The 21,239-nt window shown below is 40.8% G+C and overlaps 1 protein-coding gene across 1 annotated transcript in view; it reads right to left on the bottom strand.

Annotated features, from left to right (window-relative positions):
* Positions 1-3,429: 3,429 nt before the first annotated feature.
* PELI1 (pellino E3 ubiquitin protein ligase 1) overlaps positions 3,430-21,239 on the bottom strand; it is a 68,590-nt gene continuing 50,780 nt past the window's right edge. Inside the window, exons 2-7 of the mRNA XM_081315357.1 lie at positions 21,055-21,196; positions 19,049-19,178; positions 15,307-15,408; positions 7,467-7,664; positions 7,161-7,349; positions 3,430-5,331 (exon numbers count right to left, since the gene is read on the bottom strand). Of these exons, the coding sequence (XP_081171483.1) occupies positions 4,765-5,331; positions 7,161-7,349; positions 7,467-7,664; positions 15,307-15,408; positions 19,049-19,178; positions 21,055-21,125 (1,257 nt within the window). The 5' untranslated portion in view covers positions 21,126-21,196 and the 3' untranslated portion in view covers positions 3,430-4,764. The remainder of the gene's footprint in view (positions 5,332-7,160; positions 7,350-7,466; positions 7,665-15,306; positions 15,409-19,048; positions 19,179-21,054; positions 21,197-21,239) is intronic.

Consider the following 21,239-nt stretch of genomic DNA (forward strand, 5'->3'; position numbering starts at 1 on the left):
ACAGAAATAGTAGTTTATAAACATTACGGTGATTTTTATTGGAAAACCACAGTGCTGAATTTTGGTGGTGCAATCAGATGGGCCTCCAGCGACTGCAAAATAGTAGTTGGGAACCTTCATTCTTTAGATTTTTTTCCTGAAATTCAATTCAAGCAAGGTATGTGGTTTTCTCACTGAAGATTACACACGCAGACAAAATTCTACTGTTCTGCAGTGTCCTTTTCTTGCATTTGTTGTCATGTTGTCAAGTCATCTTTAATTAGTTCACTATTTTTGTTGCAATTTCTTTTTTAAAAAATGTTGGTTTAAATTATTTGAGTGATGTACAAAATAGAGGTATATTTGATTGCAGGTTTGGCTTCCTTTCTTGTCCTGATTTAGGCCAGCCTTTCATATTCTTATGCTCCTTATTGCATTCTCCTTATTGCTCCCTATGCTTTCCTTGATTTCCTTGTTAAAACATATTCATATAGGAAATATATCTAATACTGGGGTTTTTCAATAATCTCCAATATACCAGCAATCTCATTGCCCTTTTTACTTTTTCCAATGTTGGGTGGTGGTGATGGAAGAGAATTTCTCCTTTCTAATCAATAATTCCCATAGATGGGCAATATGCTGAGATTCTGCCCCTTTATTTGCAGTGCATTTAAATATGGCTGATCTTTTACAGGAGAAAGAAAAATCTCCAGAAATATTCATCTTGGTTTCCATTGATTACTCGGTACTTCTGGCCAGAAGCTTCCAGTTTTATTTTTGGACAGTGCCCTCCATTTTTATCTTTTCTTAGTGTTAAGTTATGAAAAAATAATTCAAATGCTAAATTGTCTGGGCTGTGTCCTTTGTGAGCAGTTCTTGTTTCTATTTATTATCAGTAGCCATGTCAAAACTAGGCAAATTCTGAAGACAACTAAGTGTTCACATTTTAAGAAAAACAGTCTTGAAAATTCTGATTGAACAACTAGAATGAAAATCCAAAACTGAAAAGCAACTGTTCCTAAGTAGCTATGATTTTGTGCACTGTGTACTTTCATATGTAATACCCTGATCAAACATGAAATATTCACTTTAAAAAATGTGTGCTAAAATAACTGAACTTTTGACCTATATTCGGAAGTGTTCTGATGAAAAACCATTTTAAGTAACTCAGAAATTATTTTTTTTCCTTTTTTGTTTAAACGCAGGTGGATTTTTGCTAATCTGCTTGCAAAGCTACTTGACAGAAGTTTCTAACCACACCTTTTACAGGTGAAACTCGAAAAATTAGAATATCGTGCAAAAGTTCATTTATTTCAGTAATGCAACTTAAAAGGGGAAACTAATATATGAGATAGACTCATTACATGCAAAGCAAGATAGTTCAAGCCGTGATTTGTCATAATTGTGATGATTATGGCGTACAGCTCATGAAAACCCCAAATACACAATCTCAGAAAATTAGAATATTACATGCAATCAATAAAACAAGGAGTGTACATAGAACAATATCGGACCTCTGAAAAGTATAAGCATGCATATGTACTCAGTACTTGGTTTGGGCCCCTTTTGCAGCAATTACTGCCTCAATGTGGCATGGCATGGAAGCTATCAGCCTGTGGCACTGCTGAGGTGTTATGGAAGACCAGGATGCTTCAATAGCGGCCTTCAGCTCTTCTGCATTGTTCGGTCTCATGTCTCTCATCTTTCTCTTGGCAATGCCCCATAGATTTTCTATGGGGTTCAGGTCAGGCGAGTTTGCTGGCCAATCAAGCACAGTAATCCCACGGTCATTGAACCAGGTTTTGGTGCTTTTGGCAGTGTGGGCAGGTGCCAAGTCCTGCTGGAAAATGAAGTCAGCATCCCCATAAAGCTCGTCTGCGGAAGGAAGCATGAAGTGCTCCAAAATCTCCTGGTAGATGGCTGCGTTGACCCTGGACTTAATGAAGCACAGTGGACCAACACCAGCAGATGACATGGCTCCCCAAATCAACAGACTGTGGAAACTTCACACTGGACTTCAAGCATCTTGCAGTGTGTGACTTTCCATTCTTCCACCAGACTCTGGGTCCTTGGTTTCCAAATGAGATGCAAAAGTTGCTCTCATCAGAAAAGAGGACTTTGGACCACTGAGCAACAGACCAGGTCTGTTTTTCTTTAGCCCAGGTAAGGTGCTTCTGACGTTGTTTGTTGTTCAGGAGCGGCTTGACAAGAGGAATACGACATTTGAAGCCCATGTCCAGGATCTGTCTGTGTGTGGTGGCTCTTGATGCACTGACTCCAGCCTCAGTCCACTCCTTGTGAAAGTCCCCAACACTTTTGAATGGCCTTTTCCTGACAATCCTCTCCAGGCTGCGGTCATCCCTGCTGCTTGTGCACCTTTTTCTTCCACACTTTTCCCTTCCACATAACTTTCTATTAATGTGCTTTGATACAGCACTTTGGGAACATCCAACTTCTTTTGCAATTACCTTTTGAGGCTTTCCCTCCTTATGGAGGGTGTCAATGATGGTTTTCTGCACAACTGTCAGGTCAGCAGTCTTCCCCATGATTGTGATTCCTACTGAACCAGACTGAGAGACCATTTAAAGGCTCGGGAACCCTTTGCAGGTGTTATGGCTTAATTAGCTGATTAGAGTGGGACACTTTGAGCCTAGAATATTGCACCTTTTCACAATATTCTAATTTTCTAAGATTGTGGATTTGGGGTTTTCATGAGCTGTACGCCATAATCATCACAATTATGACAAATCACGGCTTAAACTATCTTGCTTTGCATGTAATGAGTCTATCTCATATATTAGTTTCCCCTTTTAAGTTGCATTACTGAAATAAATGAACTTTTGCACGATATTCTAATTTTTCGAGTTTCACCTGTAGTTAAAGGGGAACTAAGAAGCCCCATTCCTCATTTGGGATATTTTCCATTATGTTCTGTTATGTTCAGCTTAGTATTTAACTTATTATAGGGTTTGGAATTCAGATACCAAAAAGGATTTTTGCTTCCTTTTATAGAAGTAAAGTGGTTTATTCTTCAGCAGGGAATATCCATGTCTCTCAAAGTACTCCGTAAGTTTGGTGTTAATATTGCTTTGCAATTATTTAAAAGGAATAGACATTAAGCAAATAAGCTTATAATTTTTATTCTGCTGGCATAATAGCCAGCCTTGTGAAAAGAAAAATTCAAGAAACCTCATATATTTGTTCTGATAGTGTTTCACTGCTATCAGTCATTTATGTAGAACACTAATGGTTTACGTTTCTTTAATCATGTGAATATTGGGATTATTCAACAAGAAGACAAACAAAAATGTGATGGGGTTTTAGCAGCTCCTGGTACCTTACTAGTGCTGCATTGGCTTAAAATGTGTATATTATAACATGGCTGTCCAACCGTTTGGTTTGCCTGGGCCACACTGAGTGAAGAAAATTGTCTCGGGCCATATATAAAATATATCTTTTAGTTAACATATACAAATATTGCTAAAAATCATATGATAAATGTTTACAATCTTGTGGGGCTATATGCGGCCCGCAGGTTGGACTTGCCTGCATTATAACTTGTGATGGATTATGTCATAAACAATGTGGCTTCCTTTATAAAATTTACTTCCTCACCTGGAATCAGACCCACTGAACAGAATACAACTTGCTTCTAAATCTGTACCTACCTTTATTTATATCAATTTATATTTTATTTACATCCTAATCCCAGGACTTTAGGAAGTTTGCAAAATATCAACAAAACACATTACACTGGTCAGCTACCAATATAATGTACAGAAGCTGACTATATATATACTTTTCCTAATATTGCAGAAAAACAACAACCTCAGATGCCTTGGTTATTTTTTTTTATTATTTAAATAAACATAAACCCTTCTGAGTTGAAAAAAGGCAAAACAAAAACTAAAAGCAAAACGAACACAGAATATTTAACACAGAGGGGGGAAAAATAACTTCATTGAGGGTAAATTGCATATTCCAAGTATCAGGTAAATGTTATATGACCAGGTGTTACATTTCCATCAGACAGAGAAAAAGAAACACCAAAGTGTTTATCTGTATTATCTGATTTTTTAAAAAGCATATAAAAGCAATATGCTTTTGATTGATTTTTATAACTTCCTGCTTAGCCACCAGCTCAATAGTGTTCTAGACTTTTACAAAATAAAGCTCCTTCACCATGTCCCCTTCTAACTTTTCTCACCAAGAACTAAGCTACACATCCCATCAATGGATGTAACAACACTACCCTGCTACTCTATCCAAATCCTCTAGGATAATTACTCATAGTAAAGATAAATATAAAAAGGAGTTAATATACAGATTGCTCTATTTTACATGTTTGCATCCAAGCTGTAAACATATGTCCTTCTGAACTGATCACTTTTACCCTCAGATATGTACTTACCAAAAAAAAAGAGAGAGAGATTGTTTAGATATTAAAGGCATGTTATTCAAAACGTTACAATGAAGGCAAATAATTTTTATCAATTCCATCTCAAAAGAACAACAACAAGAAAAAAAAAGATGAGCTGGAACTACCTCCCATTTGTCCTACTTACCCGTCACCAGTCTTTTCTACATAGCAACTTCTTTCATTATCTACAGAGGAACTTAACCACTGAAATGATGGTGATAATATTAATAAAAGTATTCTTCATCTCAAAGTAAACTGTCAAAGCCCAGAGAAGAAATAGAGTTGATTTTAAGACAACAGTTCATTTGAAATCAGAATTCCTTAATTTACGCATTTATATGCAGTCCTTGAATAACACGTGTACATTAATCAAGAGGTCCTTGGAAAATAAGTCTTATGTAGCCTTGTTCACCAGAAAGCTGATGTGCACAGAATGGACATGCTGCATGAAAAGTGTGGGTACCATGAGGAAGAGGGATTTGAGACCAATAGGCTGTTGTCTTTTCTGAGCACACATGTCCACATGGGCTGAATGCATGAGTTGGAGGCCCTGCATCCACATAAAATCCAGCCTCACATCCAAGCCAGAGAGGCACATATGGACCAACAGACCGGCACATTGGACATTCCCGATCCTTGCCATCTCTCTCTTCTTTATTTCCCCAGTTATGGTATCCATGCACATGGCCACAGTTCAGATAAACCCAGGGTTGTTTTTCATCAACAACATCTTTCCTCTTCATGCTGGGAAAGGCTAATGTGTTAAAGCCCACAGGGCATTGAGGCCGGGCTGCATTGATTTCCTGCCTGAGAGCTTCCAAGTGCTTCACTGTTGGAGTGCGTGAAAGTCCTTCTGCTGTACGCCACAAAAGTGTGGCTCCACAGAGATCAATCAGTGAACCGTCCTGAAGTTGGTTGGTTTCATTTTCAACCTGGAATATTAATATAGAATCCATGAAATATGCAGAGCTTTAAATCAAAACAATCTTATTTCAAAAATCCACTGATTTTGTTCTTATGTGCCTTTTACATAGGAAATGAATAGTGGATGTCTAACACGTCTAAAGAAGGGACACGGTGGCTCAGTGGGTTAGGACGCTGAGCTTGTCGATCAGAAGGTCGGCAGTTTGGCGGGTCGAATCCCGAGTGCCACGTAGCAGAGTGAGCGCCTGTTACTCGTCCCAGCTTCTGCCAACCTAGCAGTTCGAAAGCACGTAAAAAGGCAAGTAGAAAAATAGGGACCACTACGGCGGGAAGGTAACAGTGTTCCGTGCGCCTTTGGCGTCTAGTCATTCTGGCCACATGACCACGGAGACGTCCTCGGACAAGCGCTGGCTCTTCGGCTTTGAAACGGAGATGAGCACTGGCCCCTAGAGTTGGAAACGATTAGCACGCATGTGCGGGGGGACCTTTACTTTTATAACATGTCTAATAGTGGAGAAACCAGGTAACAGAACTGAAACCATTAAAATAGCTAGAAACTTCCCTGCAGAGGTCTATACTTAAGAGAGTAAGGGAATAATTACACGAGGGACCCTCCATGAATGAAATTAATAAGCTGCATTTCATAGTAGTGAATGCTCCAGCTATCAGTTTAGTTCTCAATGGGTTCCATATCCCATTCCTTATTTGTCAGAATTCTACAGTGTGATTACAGCAGCATACAACATTAACAAATAAGCCGTTCCTCCTTAGGCATGAAAAGTGTAGGCTTGTGAGAACTCAGTCCTGTTGCTGGCTTGAACAGACAAAACGGGACATCTGTCAGCAATCCAGCTTTTCACATGCAAGCCATCATTCTCCCTGGGCTCCACATCATTGTTAAAATGAGACCATGTGGCCTGTCTAAGCAGAATAGTACCAATCAATATAAGGCTCTGGTTCAATGCATGCAAAGTCAGTCTGCCATAGGGAGCATCACATGGAGGAGTAGAAACTCCCATCACCAATAATCCAGTTTGGGAAGATGGTATTGCCTGAAACTGGAGGCTGTGGTAAAACAAAGGCACGCTAAAAGAATGAAATAAAATTCTAAATTATGCTTCTTGGTTCAGGCTGTCTTCCAGTACACAAGGAAGAAATGAGAAGGGGAAGAGAAGCCACAAAGAGCCAAAGATGCAATTCTCATCCCCCAATGCATTTCTTACCAACCCCCACCCTTACCCCAACTTTGCCTGGGATCCTGACACTCCGTGCAAGACAGCAACACCCTTCTTGTAACTCTCTGCTCCTGGGATCCTTGAAGGGAGTGGATCAGCAAAAGGTAAGGGCTTTTGGAGATTCTCTGCAAGCAAGCATGCTGTACTACCCTCCATTTCCAGTCTCCACTGTCTTCATTGCTCATTCTTTTTCCTGGAGACACCACTCCTCTTCATCACCATTATGCTGGATGCACATATGGTAGGTGCATTTGGGAAAGCCTCCTGCACAGTGCCAGCACCTGCACAGCCCAAAGGAAGCATTTCTCCACACCACCAGCGAGAACACAATGCACTTCCCCTATGTGCAAATCTCACTCAGCCAACAGGGAAAAGGCAAAGTAACCCTTCCCAACCAAGCTAACCACTTCAGTGTAGCTTATAACTCCTGTGCTGAACTAATAAAGGAGGAGGATTCACATCACATCTGGAACAAAGTACTTTAAATAATCCATCTTTGTAGGGTCAAGTTGAAAAAGTCTCCCCTGCTTCTCCAATTTGTTCACCATCTCCCAGGGAGTCATCAAGGCCTGCTTGAGAACCTTGGTCCTTCTTAGACTTACCATTTTGCCCCTCTGCTGAGCAGATCTTGTCTCGCGAAGACTGAACACATTCCCACATACAGATATCTCCCTCCACACCCCTGGCTTTGAGTCTTCGGTGAACCCATTCCGTGGATGCATAACAAGGACTCCGTTCGTGGTTAATCCATCCATTTGTCCATCAGGTGTTTTCCACTTGGCAGCTTTTTCCTAGAGGGAGATAACAAATGTCTAAAAACTGCTTTGTAGTTACTAATATTTGAAGTTTGGAAAGCAAACTGAAAAGTTACATTTGCCTTGAGCAGTAGAGGGAGACAAGCCCCTTACCCCTAGAAAGATATTTTTGGAGGAGTCAAAGCCGGCAGCATATATTCTTGCTGTGAAAGGTGGGTTTCGTTCACATATTATCCTGCAGGCAAACCTTGAGATGGTGCTTTGAACAGACTGAGTCTCTGAATTGCTCGGGCTTCCAGGAACAGTATCCGTTACTACAAAATCTATAGGACTTTCTGTGGATCTCCCAATCTAGCAAAAATAAAGAGAATTTAGATTTGGTTATTAAAGTAATTAAAATATTTGTATCAAGCCAGAATTTAATCTTTCATATACACACTTATCGCAAACATCCAATATTCTGAAAACTACCCATCTGTTATTTTAGCATTAAGAACCAGTTAAAAGAATGCAAAAAATTAATTCTTTCACCCAGTATTCACTGGAGCATTCTTGCATTCCTCAGAGTAAAAAGTAAAATTGATAGAACTTTTCTTTTGCAGCACAACTGGGTGAGGTGATTGTTTTCATAAAATTTCTCATCATTTTTGGATTTGTTTATAGATTTTATATACATCTGCATTCCTAAAAGGGCTCTAAATAGAGTTTATAGAGGCCTCTACTCTGTTTGGCTGAAAACTTTAAGCACTGTTAGTTTTCAAAATATGTTAATGTGATCCAAGACTAATCCACAATAATTTCAGTTGCAAACCGCAATTTTCAATATATGACGGAACAAAATAAATGAACATGCTGTCCTCCAGATGTGTTGAAGTAAAATTTCCAGCCCACAGAGCATAGATCATCATGGGTAAGGAGTGTGGGGGCTGTACTCTAACACAGTGACATCAAGCTCAAATATAAATGGGGGCCATTACATAAAGTTCCTGAAGACCAGTAGTGGGATTCAGCCAGTTCGCACCACTTCAGCAGAACTGGTAGCTAATTTTTTGTTGCCCAGGCCCAGAATGGACTTCCGGAAGCGGCATCTAGACAGAGAACTGGTTGTTCACATATTTGAATCCCACCACAGCTGCAGACCATATGCTGACTTAGAAAACCAAATTTATATATTTCTTTTTATTAATACATCAACATATAAACATCAGATAGGAACTAGATATAGTTAATATGTAAAAAAGAAACAATACAAGTTTGACAGTTTTTTCAATGTGTGTGTATCTCTACCACCGAACTCTGAGGTTCCTCCCAGCTTCCTATTGCCAAATTATCACAAAACCCATCTCCACACCTTATACTCCTACTTATCCCCTCTAATTGTGCATGGAAAATATTACTTTTTTGCAGCTTTTCTCAATTTTGGACTCCTGGCAACTGTTCTCTCCACTTTTCTTGGCAGCACTTTTCAGAAATGACTTGGCAGGTTTTTTCCTCCTCTACTGGTTAGAGAATTGATTGCCTCAAAGTCACCCAGCTGGCTTTGTGCCCAAGGTAGGACTAACTTCACTGTCTTCTGGTTTCTAGTCTGACACCTTAACCACTACACCAACTGGCTCCACACATACATCTTTCAAGATTATAATATAAACTCACTAGTCACTGGTAGCTGCAATCCATAATTTTGTAAACATTTCAATTTCTTTCTTTTCTTGAATTTGGTATCGTAAGAAAATAAAAAAAAGCAAGGCATTACCTAAAAAGCATTTAGATTGCCCCCTCTATTTCAATTCCCTCATTCTTTCTTCTCTGCATGTATTCGGAAATTATATAAGGAGGAGACGGGGCCTAGAAGCGTCGGAGACGGGGCCTAGAGAGCCGTTGGAGGTCCAGCCGATCCGAATCCGACCGGTTGCGACAAAGAACCCACATTAGGTCTTATCTCGCAGCGATGAGGGCGGCGAGGTCTAATTACTTCTCCGCCCTCATCGTGTCCGCAGATAATCGCCCGGCCGCCCTGTTTAGGGTGACCCGCTCCCTCCTTAATCAGGAGGTGAGGGAGGAACCCTTGCAGGGTCGTGCTGAGGAATTTAGTCAACATCTGTTGGATAAAATCGCTCGGATTCGGACGGGTCTGGACTCCAACTGGGCAGAGTCTGACGATCAGGACACGGGCGGTCTTGTTGATGTTATCTGGGAGGAGTTTGATTCTGTGACCCCTGAGGAAGTGGACAGGATTATGGGGAGGTTGAGCTCCACCACATGTTTATTGGACCCGTGCCCTTCCTGGCTGGTTTATGCAGCTCGGGAGGGGACACGAGGCTGGTTCCAGGCGGTTATATCTGCTTCCTTGAGTGAGGGTAATTTCCCCGCCGTCTTGAAGGAGGCGGTGGTGAGACCTCTCCTCAAGAAGCCTGCCTTGGACCCAGCTGTGTTAAATAACTTCCGTCCGGTCTCCAACCTTCGCTTTCTTGCGAAGGTTGTTGAGAGTGTGGTGGCGCATCAGCTCCCTCTGGTCCTGGATGAAGCGGATTATCTAGACCCGTGCCAATCGGGTTTCAGGCCCGGGTACAGCACGGAGACGGCATTGGTCGCTCTGGTGAATGATCTCTGGAGGGCTCGGGACAGGGGATATTCCTCTGTCCTAGTCCTATTAGACCTCTCGGCGGCTTTCGATACCATCGACCATGGTATCCTGCTGCTGCGTCTCAGGGGACTGGGAGTGGGAGGCACAGTTCTTCGATGGTTCTCCTCCTATCTCCTGGGACGTTCGCAGTCGGTGTTGGCAGGAGGGCAGAGGTCGACCCCAAGGTCTCTCATTTGTGGAGTTCCTCAGGGGTCGGTCCTCTCGCCTCTCCTGTTCAACATCTACACGAAACTGCTGGGTGAGATCATTCGTGGTTTTGGAGTTGGGTATCATCAGTACGCTGATGATACCCAGCTTTTCATTTCGACCCTAAACCACCCCAGTGATGCCCTCGACGTGATGTCCCGTTGCCTGGAGGCGGTTCAGGTCTGGATGGGGAGGAAAAGACTTCAGCTCAACCCTGACAAGACTGAGTGGCTGTGCATTCCGGCATCCCGGGATATTCAGAATATTCCACCTCTCTCTATGGGGGGTGAGTTTTTACCCCCCGTAGATAGGGCTCGCAACTTGGGAGTCCTCCTAGATTCGCGGCTCACTCTGGAAGATCATATAGTAGCTGTGACTAGGGGGGCTTTCGCCCAGGTTCGCCTGGTGCACCAGTTGCGGCCCTATCTAGACCGGGATGCCCTGTGTACGGTCACTCATGTGCTCGTGACCTCTCGTCTGGACTACTGCAATGCTCTCTACATGGGGCTTCCCTTGAAGACCACTCGGAGGCTCCAGCTGGTACAGAATGCAGCCGCGAGAGTTGTCTTGGGAGTCTCCCGGTACTCCCATGTTACACCTTTGCTCCGCGAGCTGCATTGGTTGCCAGTTGTCTTCCGGGTGAGATTCAAGGTTTTGGTAATGGTTTTTAAGGCCCTACATGGCATGGGTCCGGAGTACCTCGGGGACCACCTGCTGCCGGTGTCAACTTCCCTCCGCCCTGTGCGTTCCCACAGAGAGGGCCTCCTCAGGATGCCTCCGGTCAGAGAATGTCGGCTGGTGGCCCCCAGGGGGAGGGCCTTCTCTGTGGGCGCTCCGGCTTTATGGAATCAGCTGCCGGTCGAGCTCCAGACCTTCGCTCCTTCCGACGCGGTCTGAAGACCCATCTATTTGAACAAGCCGGCCTGGCCTGATGGGGATATGTTGGGGTTTTAATGGGGATTTTTATATTGTTATCGATTGTTTTAGCTGGGCTACTATTTAATTCTTTTTAATTTTTGTATCCTGTATTTTTTATATGTGCCCTGTTCACCGCCCTGAGTCCTTTGGGAGAAGGGCGGTATACAAATATAATAATAATAATAATAATAATAATAATAATAATAATAATAATAATAATAATACAACAACAACAACAACAACAACAACAACAACTTTATTTTTTTAATAAAGTGGACAACAATCACGGTCATATCAATAGATATTAATTAAACCTTTTTTTGGAGGCTGGATTAAAATAAATTTCAACCTGTTTTGGAGGGACTTATGAAAGGACAAGAGGGTCAGGGCTAACCGAACCTCAGATGGAATGATGATCCTATTTCACAGCAGAAAAATCCCTCCTCCTGGCCCATGTCAGCTGACACTCCTGCCCCTCTTGTTGGACCAGGTGGGATGGTAGAAACAACCTGAGAGAGATTGCCCGGTAAGTAACCTGGTCCTAAGCCATAAAGGTATCTACCAACACCTTGAATTACACTCAGAAGCACACTTTACCAGTTTTGGAAGGTTTTTTTTAAAAATTGCAAGTAGAAGGGAAATGTCTGCAGGAAAACAAATTCAGAGAGCCTCAAGGAGCCCACAGAATTCAACCTGTTTTGCAGAGGCAGGTCCAGAGCAGGCCAGTTACCACTGCAGGGCTTCCTGCCTGCAGTCCTGGTGAAAAAACACAAGCTCACTGCCTAGTTTAATAACTCCAGCAGCACTGCTGCAGCGAAACTGAGAGGGAACTCGTATCACATTGAGCTTTGGGTCATCTGTGCTGTGGCAGCAGCAAGCAATCGCCAGGGCTCCAGCTAAACTGAGGCAACAAAACCTATGCAGAACTCTAAGTTCACTTTATATAAAAAAAAGGTTTTATGGTGGTTGGTGACTAAATTTATTATTAGGTAAAGGTAAAGGTTCTCCCGCACATGCGTGCTAGTTGTTTCTGACTCTAGGGGCCGGTGCTCATCTCCGTTTCAAAGCCGAAGAGCCAGCGCTTGTCTGAGGATGTCTCCGTGGTCATGTGGCCGGCATGACTAGACGCCAAAGGCGCACGGAACGCTGTTACCTTCCCACCGCAGTGGTCCCTATTTTTCGACTTGCATTTTTACGTGCTTTTGAACTGCTAGGTTGGCAGAAGCTGGGACGAGTAACAGGCGCTCACTCTGTTATGCGGCACTTGGGATTCAACCCGCCAAACTGCTGACCTTCTGATTGACAAGCTCAGCGTCCTAACCCACTGAGCCACCGCGTCCCTATAAATTTATTATTTAGTTTTAAAATGTAATACTAAGTATGTTTTGCTTTATTTTGTTAAATATTGCCCAAATACATTTTAATCTGGCTTGCACCCCACTCAGAAGAGCTGTGAGCCACATGTGGCCTTTGAATGTTTGATACCTCTGGCCTAACACACTACCTTATCAAATTCAATATATTTGGAATTTAAAATTACCTCATTGCACCACTATTCTTTAGATCAACGGTGTCAAACTGCCGGCCCGCGGGCTGGACACGTCATCCAGAAGCCGCGCCCACCCCATTGCCAGCAATGGCAAAAACGTCCCGATATGTTGCGTGACATCATGTGACGTCTCGAGTTTGACATCTCTGCTTTAGATAGTATACACAGAGAACATATGCACACTATATAATGCAAGGTAAAAACAACCTTTCTGACTAAAAACAACAGCCTAAGAATAGCTTATTTTTCTTGGCTAAACTCAGAAAAACTCCACGTGATAAGGGAACTATCACTTTTCAATCCAAAACCAAATCATGTGCCTTCAAAGAGAGATCACAAGAATGAAGCAAAGCAGAACTTATTTCAGTGTAACTAATTCAGTTCTTGTGAATTAAAGCTAACTTATGTCCTTATTCCATTGTTAGTGTTGTTGCCAATAAGTTGTTTAAATAGTCTAATATAATTAATAACTTGAAAGGAACAAGGGGGCATTCTTTATAATTCACAAGGACTTGAATTAACTATACTGTTTGTAAACTGTTGCCTTTCACTTTCACGATCACCAAGAAGAAGTTGGAAATATTAGACTATTAGAACTATTAGAAATATTAACTATTAGAACTTTTGGGTAAGTTCTCTGCTATAAAATTCAGCTCTTACCTGCATAGCCTCAGCAATACAATCAAAAAGATTCAAGTGGATATTTGTTTTTAGTAAATATATTGCTTTGGGTTGTGTTACATGGCTTGCTTACATTGCTCAAGTTCCTTACGCATAAAAAATGACTATGCTTAGTCAAGTAAAGCTAAGTAAAGTCCTCCTTTTGCTACTATTCTATATGCAAGGATTTTTTTTAAACCATGGGAATAGATGAATATGTTGAAGGCTGAAGCGATCGATTTCAGGAAAATGTTTACCAGTTTATACTTTACATGGTATATTTTATTAAGCAATGGTATACAGTACTTCAAAACTAAACACTGAGCACAAGAAAATGTGTTTATAACATTAAGTTAGATGGAGTTAGTAAACAGCTAATTCCTAAATAACGTATCTTTACACTAGGGGCCTTCATAGCTGACAAAATTAGGAACCTCTGCAGATTCTTGCCATGACAGTACAATCTAAGATGACTCTATACTTTACTAAAACACAGCTAATTTTCTGGAAACTGATTTTAAAAGACTGTTTAAATGTAAATTGCAACATCTGGGAAAGTATGGGGGGGGGGAAGCACTAGAAAGAGAAAGTAATAAAGAATGTAATAAAGAATCCAAAAGAAATAATATGCATGAGGAATGTATTATGTGAATATATTATGTGAAAACTATTAATCAAATTTTGGATCAGAGATATGTTTTATCCAACTAGAACAATGTTGGAGTCTATTATTTAAAATCTAGTAATATATATATATATTTTCTAGTATATATATCTAGTAATATATATATATGTTTTCTGAGGTTTTTGCGGGTGTTTGTATGTGGATCTTTGGTTATTCGGGTTTTTCCCCACGTAAAATTGAAGGTGTAGGAGCAACGTTTCGACGGAATCCCATCCGTCATCCTCAGGCTGGTGGCTTCAGCTTCCTTCTTCTGGGAGAAGCATGTGGTAGTGGCTGTTTGTTCCTCTTTTTTAAACTGCCAGAGGGGGTGTGTTCTGTGGGTGGAGGTGTGCTCTGATTGGGTGGGGAATTAGGTGTGTTCTGATTGGGTGGGAGTGTGTTTTGAATGGTGGGTGTGTTCTGATTGGGTGGGGGTGTGTTTTGAGTGGATGGGCTGGTCTCAGCTGCAAGCCTTAGACCTGAGCTGGTGAGTTGTGCTGCTTTTGTTCGGCTTCGTGTTTGTGGTGGTGCCATGTTTTTATAGTGGGTGTCAGTTTGCTTATTGTGTGGTTTGGAGGGGTTTAAAGTGGCTGATGTTGCAGCTGTAGTTAGGTTTCTGTTTTGTGGTTGTGCCTCATTATCATTGTGGGTTCGGATTTGCTTTTTGAATGGTTGTGTGGTGGTGATGTCATGTGATGTTATCATGAGTTTGGGTCTGGTATCATTCTTGGTGGTTGGGACTCGTCTGTCAATCAAGGCGGGTTTCCAAATGGCTGGTAGGCAAGAGGTATCATCTCGTTTGTTCATGCTGTGGGGGCGTTTTTCTATCTCAATGGCTTCTCTGATTATTCTGTTGTTAAAATGTTCAATTTTGGCGATAGTTTTGGTTTTTTTAAAATCAATTTCATGTCCCGTGGCTTCAAAGTGTTGGACCAGGGATGAAGTTTGTTCTCCCTTTCTCACTCAGATATATATATTTAGACAGCAAGTTGCTACTTGTTGTAGGGCTAAAGTTTACTCCGAGTTGAGTATGTTAACAGAAAATGTAGACGGAGCATAGATAAAGAAGATCAAAACAAGAGTTCTCAAAAATGTTTTACTAGGTGGATGTTTGTAATAAAAATGATCAGGAAGCACTTCCTTCCTGTTTCTACCAGCCATTCCTAATCTTAAATCCCCAGATCTTTTTACTCTAGTTCAGGGGAATAGAGTTGTGGAAGTTTTATCAGTGGCCCGAACAATGAAGTAAAACTCTTTATTTCCTATTAGTATAACCACAATGTTATGTTTCCAATATACATTTGTGCAGTTTTATCCACATTATTCATCAATTTATAGGATTCCCAGTACACAAATACTTTACATACAGTACCTGAAACATATCAGTGTTGCTGTCATGGGTATACTCAACCACCACTGTTTGCACTCGAGACAAGGTATAAGATATACTGTGCTGGTCCTTGTTGCTTATTGCCTAGTAAAAAGGGAAAAGGGGCTATTTCAGCAATAAAAATCCATAAAATATATTGATTAGTAAAACATTACAGTAGAGTACAGTCCTACTAGGTGAAATAATTCATGATTTGGCATGGTAAATTTACTCCTATCTGATCTACTTCCCCTAGTTAAGATACACCTGAACATATTATTTCACTCCATAAAATAAAATAAAATCTTTATTTTATTAGTAATTATTTATTATTTATAGTAATCCTTTAATTACTATAAAAATCCACACACACACACACACACACACACACACACAATCTCTCTCCCCCCCCTCTCTCCATCCAACTGTGATATTTAAGAAGATGCACTGTGATATTTAAGAAGATGCACAATCAGGGAGTTGTGGCAGCTTCTTGGAAGAAAACTTTTAAGGATCATCTTCTCTCACAGCTAACCCTCAGCTTTTTATGGCTGCTATTCTTTTGTAATGTAACAAAACCAGTCATTCTTTGCATGACTCACTCCCTCACTTTTCCGTCATAAAGGCAGCTGTTCTGAGCAATTCTGCTAAGCATGTTATGGTTGTTACTAATGCCATCTAGCCTAAGTATTTTGGTCTCTCCCCATTTCTCATGCTGTGAAGCAGTCACTCATAAATTGTTGCCCTGCAATATGACTATCATCAATCTCACTCCTGCCACATGGCCACTAGCTGTGATATTATTCACTACATTATTGCCACCCACTTCTGGCAAGTCAAGCACATATTGGTTATTTTGAAGTTCACAGTATTGACAGCCCAAAGCAAATTGAGTTCAGTCTTCTGCATTATAACCCTTCATTTTGCTGATTTTGAATCACTGACTATGGTATCCTGAGAAGCCCATACATCATGCCAAAACTTAATGTGATAGGCACCTGTTTTTAAACTTAATGTATAGTGTGCAAACTATCCAAGGAAGGATCATGTTTTGCAAATCACAGAGGAATTTACAAAGTGTGCAATGTGTGCAATTCTCATGTACCAAAATCCTTACAAGGCTCAACAACCTATGTATAGCCGGAAGGCACCAAATTGAGGAAAACCAATGAAGGGTATCAGGATTCAGACTCCAAAGTAAGTTCCCTGAAAACCATGGATCATGAAATAAATTACAATGAGCATATTTTATTCAGCTATGGAGGAAATGCTATGGCATTACCATCTCCAAACAGAATTCTGTGACATAAACAAAGGAAAGTGAATTACAAACAGGTTGCATGCCATTTACATGTATTCTTGTGCTTTGAGTGCCAGCTCTTTCAGAAGCTGCTATAAAGACCCTTTATTATTTCTCAGTCCAGAACCATATGCAAAGCTTGGATTTGAAATTAGTATTACTGGCCTCTTGTTATGCTTACTGAAACTCAGAACTTACTGATGCTAATTATGTGCAGGTGTGTCACTTCAAAACAATGAACTGTAGAGAAACTTTTTTTTAATGCATGACTGATGTATTCAAGAAAACAGTCCCAACTGGTCCCATTTAATATTTCACAATAGAACATATGTTGCTATGAGATAAGCCCATTAGTCATGGCTACTATTAGCCATATGTTGGCCTAGACACATTGAATGATTAAGATCCTCAAGGCATTCAAATGTCACAAAAATGAGGCACAAAAAGATGAGGCCCTGAACATGATGGGTCAACACTGCCTCTCAGAACACTGGGGTAAAAAGAAGGTTTTAAAGTTAAACAGCTTTTTAAAAATGTGATCAATACATTAATTAGACCAGGGGTGGGGCCGGGTGGGTATGGCCAGGGTGGGCGTAGCCTACTGGGTGGGCGTGGCTAGAGTGTGTATGGCCTACTGGGTGGGCGTGGCCAGCTCTACATCGTTCGCATCAAGGGTGCCTATGGGGGCCTGGGCTGGAGTGGGACAGATCTGAGGGTCTCTGGCAGAAGGAGGGTCTCTGGGCCAGGGCCAAGGCAGTGGAGGCCGTTCCCTCACTGTTTCCAGGATGGCTTCGCGGGCCGGATCCGGCCCCTAGGCCTTGTGTTTGACATGTCTGAATTAGACAAAAAAGGTGTTATTATAAAATAAAGAGAATGGAAATTCCCTCAAAGTGGGGAAAGAGCTACTACACAGATATAGCTATCTGACAGCCTCAAGCTGTATAACTTGGGCTGTGGCAGATATCTTGATTCATCTATAGGTGGTCAGATGCCACCACAGATTCATCTATAGCTGGTCACTGCCATTATGAGTTCAAGCTTATAGTCTGAAAAATGCAGTAAGAAGATGGGGTCTTTTGCCAGTAAACTCTTCTCCTTTCGCAAATGGCATTGAGCTTTTCTTTGAAGAGTTGCCCCATCCAAAATGTCTTCTCCTCTTACCACTAATACTGTACTCATATTGTTGGAGTCCCATTATAGTATACCATAGATTAGTATTCATGCCTCTTTTATGATTATGGGATGGCATAAACACTTAGGATAAATAAATAAGAAACAAGATAAAGGAATAAAGTTATATGGGAAATACGACACAAATCTTTACTTAGTTTAAACATCACTATCCAAAATAATAATCTTCATTCCTGATTTCAGCAGCCAAGGCTAATAAAAGTGAGCCCTTGTATATGCAAAGGTTACTTCCAAGTACAACCAATATGACGTTTACATACTGTATTCATATATATGAAGGTTTTTCTTAATAACGGGATATTTCTTATCTACATATGAAATAATTCTAATTACTGAACTATTCTAGTTTGCAGACATGATCGTATTTATTATTTATTACCTACACTGGCCTTCAAGACTTACACACTTCTCCCTCCCCTATTCACGTACAGTCTGACATCCCTCATGTAATATTTAGACATGGCATGCAAAACCTAAACTGCTTAATAAAGTATGCTGTATTACAAGAAGCTATCTTAATAAGCCATGGCTTAAAACTGTTTAACCACTGCTTTTGAGGTTGAACAATATGATAAACCATACTCAACAAAAGTTAAATTGCTCTTCGTGAAGAAAAGGAAGCAAAGAAACGGGCAGGAATTAGGCATAATTTAATCACAATAAACAGAAAGGTACAGTGAAATTAAAATGCAATATGTACTCGGTCAGCAGTTAAAAATGGGCTTACTTGCTATCAGCATTCCAGAAGTTTGATCACAGTCTGCCTATCAACCCCAGCATCAGAAAAGACAGAGAGAACTGTTTAAAGACAGTGTTTCTTAATCTTAGCAACTTTAAGATGTGTGGCTTTCTGGGAGTTGAAGTCCACATATCTTAAAGTTGCTAAGGTAGAAAAACACTGGTTTAAGATGACCTAGTTCTGGTCTCGGCAATTTTCCAAAGAATACTCTTTTCCTAAGAGTAAACTCTGCCTGTTCTACAATATTAGGCAGGGTACACAATTAAAGATGAATTTCTATTACCGGTAACTCACTGCACTTAGCAATTATATATCCATTTATCCATCATCATCCGACCACAACATCTTCACCCCAAACAACCATCCACGATCAGCTTCAACATAATGTCTGCCTGATACCATCTTAAATCACACACAATACAATTTCATTGATAGAAACTGCTGTTAATTTAGAGTGGTAGATGAAGAAAAAAAAAGTCTGCTATTACTGATGGTACCTCATTAATCAAGCTTACCTTGGCTGCCTGAGGTGTACAGGCAATATGCACTGTACTAGGTTTCACCCCATTTGCTTTAGGTCTTTTAAATAAAGCAAACCTGCTTTTTCTTCTTCCTCTATCTCCATTTGGCAGGGAGCCATTATATCTGTAGAAAACAGTGCAGGAAGAATTAGAGAGATGGGAGGGTTATCAGGTGATAAAGGCTCTGAATTAATTTGTACATAATGCTGCAAAACTGAAGATTTTAGAAATAAAGTATAACTTTCTAAATATTTTAAAATATTACTGCAGTATGCATGATACTTTTTGAACATGTCCATAATGGATGGTAAGAACACATGTCTCTAAAGAAAAATCAAGCAAACTACAAAATGTCAGAAGTGCATAGATCAATTTAAGAGCCAAATATGAAAATGATACAGCACTTTGTATTGCAGAATTACAATTATATTTTCCTATTTAGCAACCAACTTATGAAATATTTGCTAAAAGCCTTGTCAGAAATAGATTGCTTTGATGGTTCACATCCAATGACATTATTATAAAAATTTCTGGGCCAATAAACACTTTTCAAGTTACATACTTTACATGAGTAATTTGTTAAATCTACTAAATATAAAGTCTTATGCATTCCTAAAACATATCATAAACAGGTTCAGAATGAATGCCAAAATCACATATTTGCCTAATGTAATAGGAATGCTGTATCATTTTCAATTAGTTTTCATTCATTATATATCCTGTATAATTTGTAGAATGGGGGAAATTGAGCCACTGTTTCATTTTACCTTTATTTAAAGAATAAAGGTAAACTGCTGACAGGCAGTTTAGCCACAATCTATTGTATTACTAGTATACCAATGGTATAAATACCATTCTAAAGTTAAGCCTTAATGATTTCATGGGGAAAAAACTTAAAACCTGCACTCAAATTTCTCTTAGTGAAATTTGATAAAGCTTAGAAATGTTTGGCTGCATCACATCCAACTCAAAACACTATGTGGGTATGACCTAAACTTAATGCCTCTGATGCTAATGTTGGAACATTTCAGACTGATGCTAATGTGAGTCTGAAATCAGGATGCTAAAACAAGCTGCACCTCAAAGAACTGCCATGTTTTAGAGCAGGGGTGTCAAACTCAATTTCATTGAGGGCCGCATCAGCATTGCGGTTGCCCTCATGAGGCCGGGTGGGTGTGGCCTGGGTGGGCGTGGCCTACTGGGTGGGCGTGGCTAGTGTGTGAATGGCCTACTGGGTGGGCGTGGCCAGCTCTACATCGTTCACATCAAGGGTGCCTATGGGGGCCTGGGCAGGAGTGGGACAGATCTGAGGGTCTCTGGCAGAAGGAGGGTCTCTGGGCCAGGGCCAAGGCAGTGGGGGCCGTTCCTTCACTGTTTCCAGGATGGCTTCGCGGGCCGCATGAAACCACTTCACGGGCCAGATCTGGCCCCCGGGCCTTGTGTTTCACATGTCTGGTATAGGGGGTACCTTGCTCAATAGTAGTAACTGTGAGAGGGATCTCAGAGTCCTAGTGGACAATCACTTAAATATGAGCCAGCAGTGTGCTGCAGCTGCCAAAAAAGCCAACACACTGCTATGCTGCATTAACAGAAGAATGGAATCAAGATCACGCGAAGTATTAATACCACTTTACAATGCCTTGGTAAGGCCACACTTGGAATACTGCATCCGGTTTTGGTCACCACAATGTAAAAAAGATGTTGAGACTCTAGAAAGAGTGCAGAGAAGAGCAACAAAGATGCTCTTGTGTTTAACATGTCTGTTTTAGAGAATCACACTCCAAGGCAACAAAGAAAATCAGAAAAAACACTTTGGTTTGCAGGATTAACTAAAACTGTTGTTTTAGAGCAGGGGTGTCAAACATGCAAAACATCACATGACGTGTCGCAATGTATCGTGACTTTTTTCCATTACCAGCAATGAGGTGGATGCGGTTTCATCATGATGCATCTGGCCTGCAGGCCGGCAGTTTTAGAAGTTCTGATGTCAGAATACTTACCCCAACACAATCAGTTCACCATATTTCACTGGTGCTTTTGATGGATGATTTTCTTGATCAGGCGAAAACATGAGCCTAGTTAGATCCCTTTTCTCAAATTCCACTTCTCTAATCAAGAATCTTGGCACACTTTTGTCATTTCCTAAACAAAAAGAAGAAACATGATCTTAGATTCTTAGATTCCG

This window comes from Vipera berus, assembly GCF_964194415.1.
Source record: "Vipera berus genome assembly, chromosome: 1".
Classification (NCBI taxonomy): Eukaryota; Metazoa; Chordata; class Lepidosauria; order Squamata; family Viperidae; genus Vipera; species Vipera berus.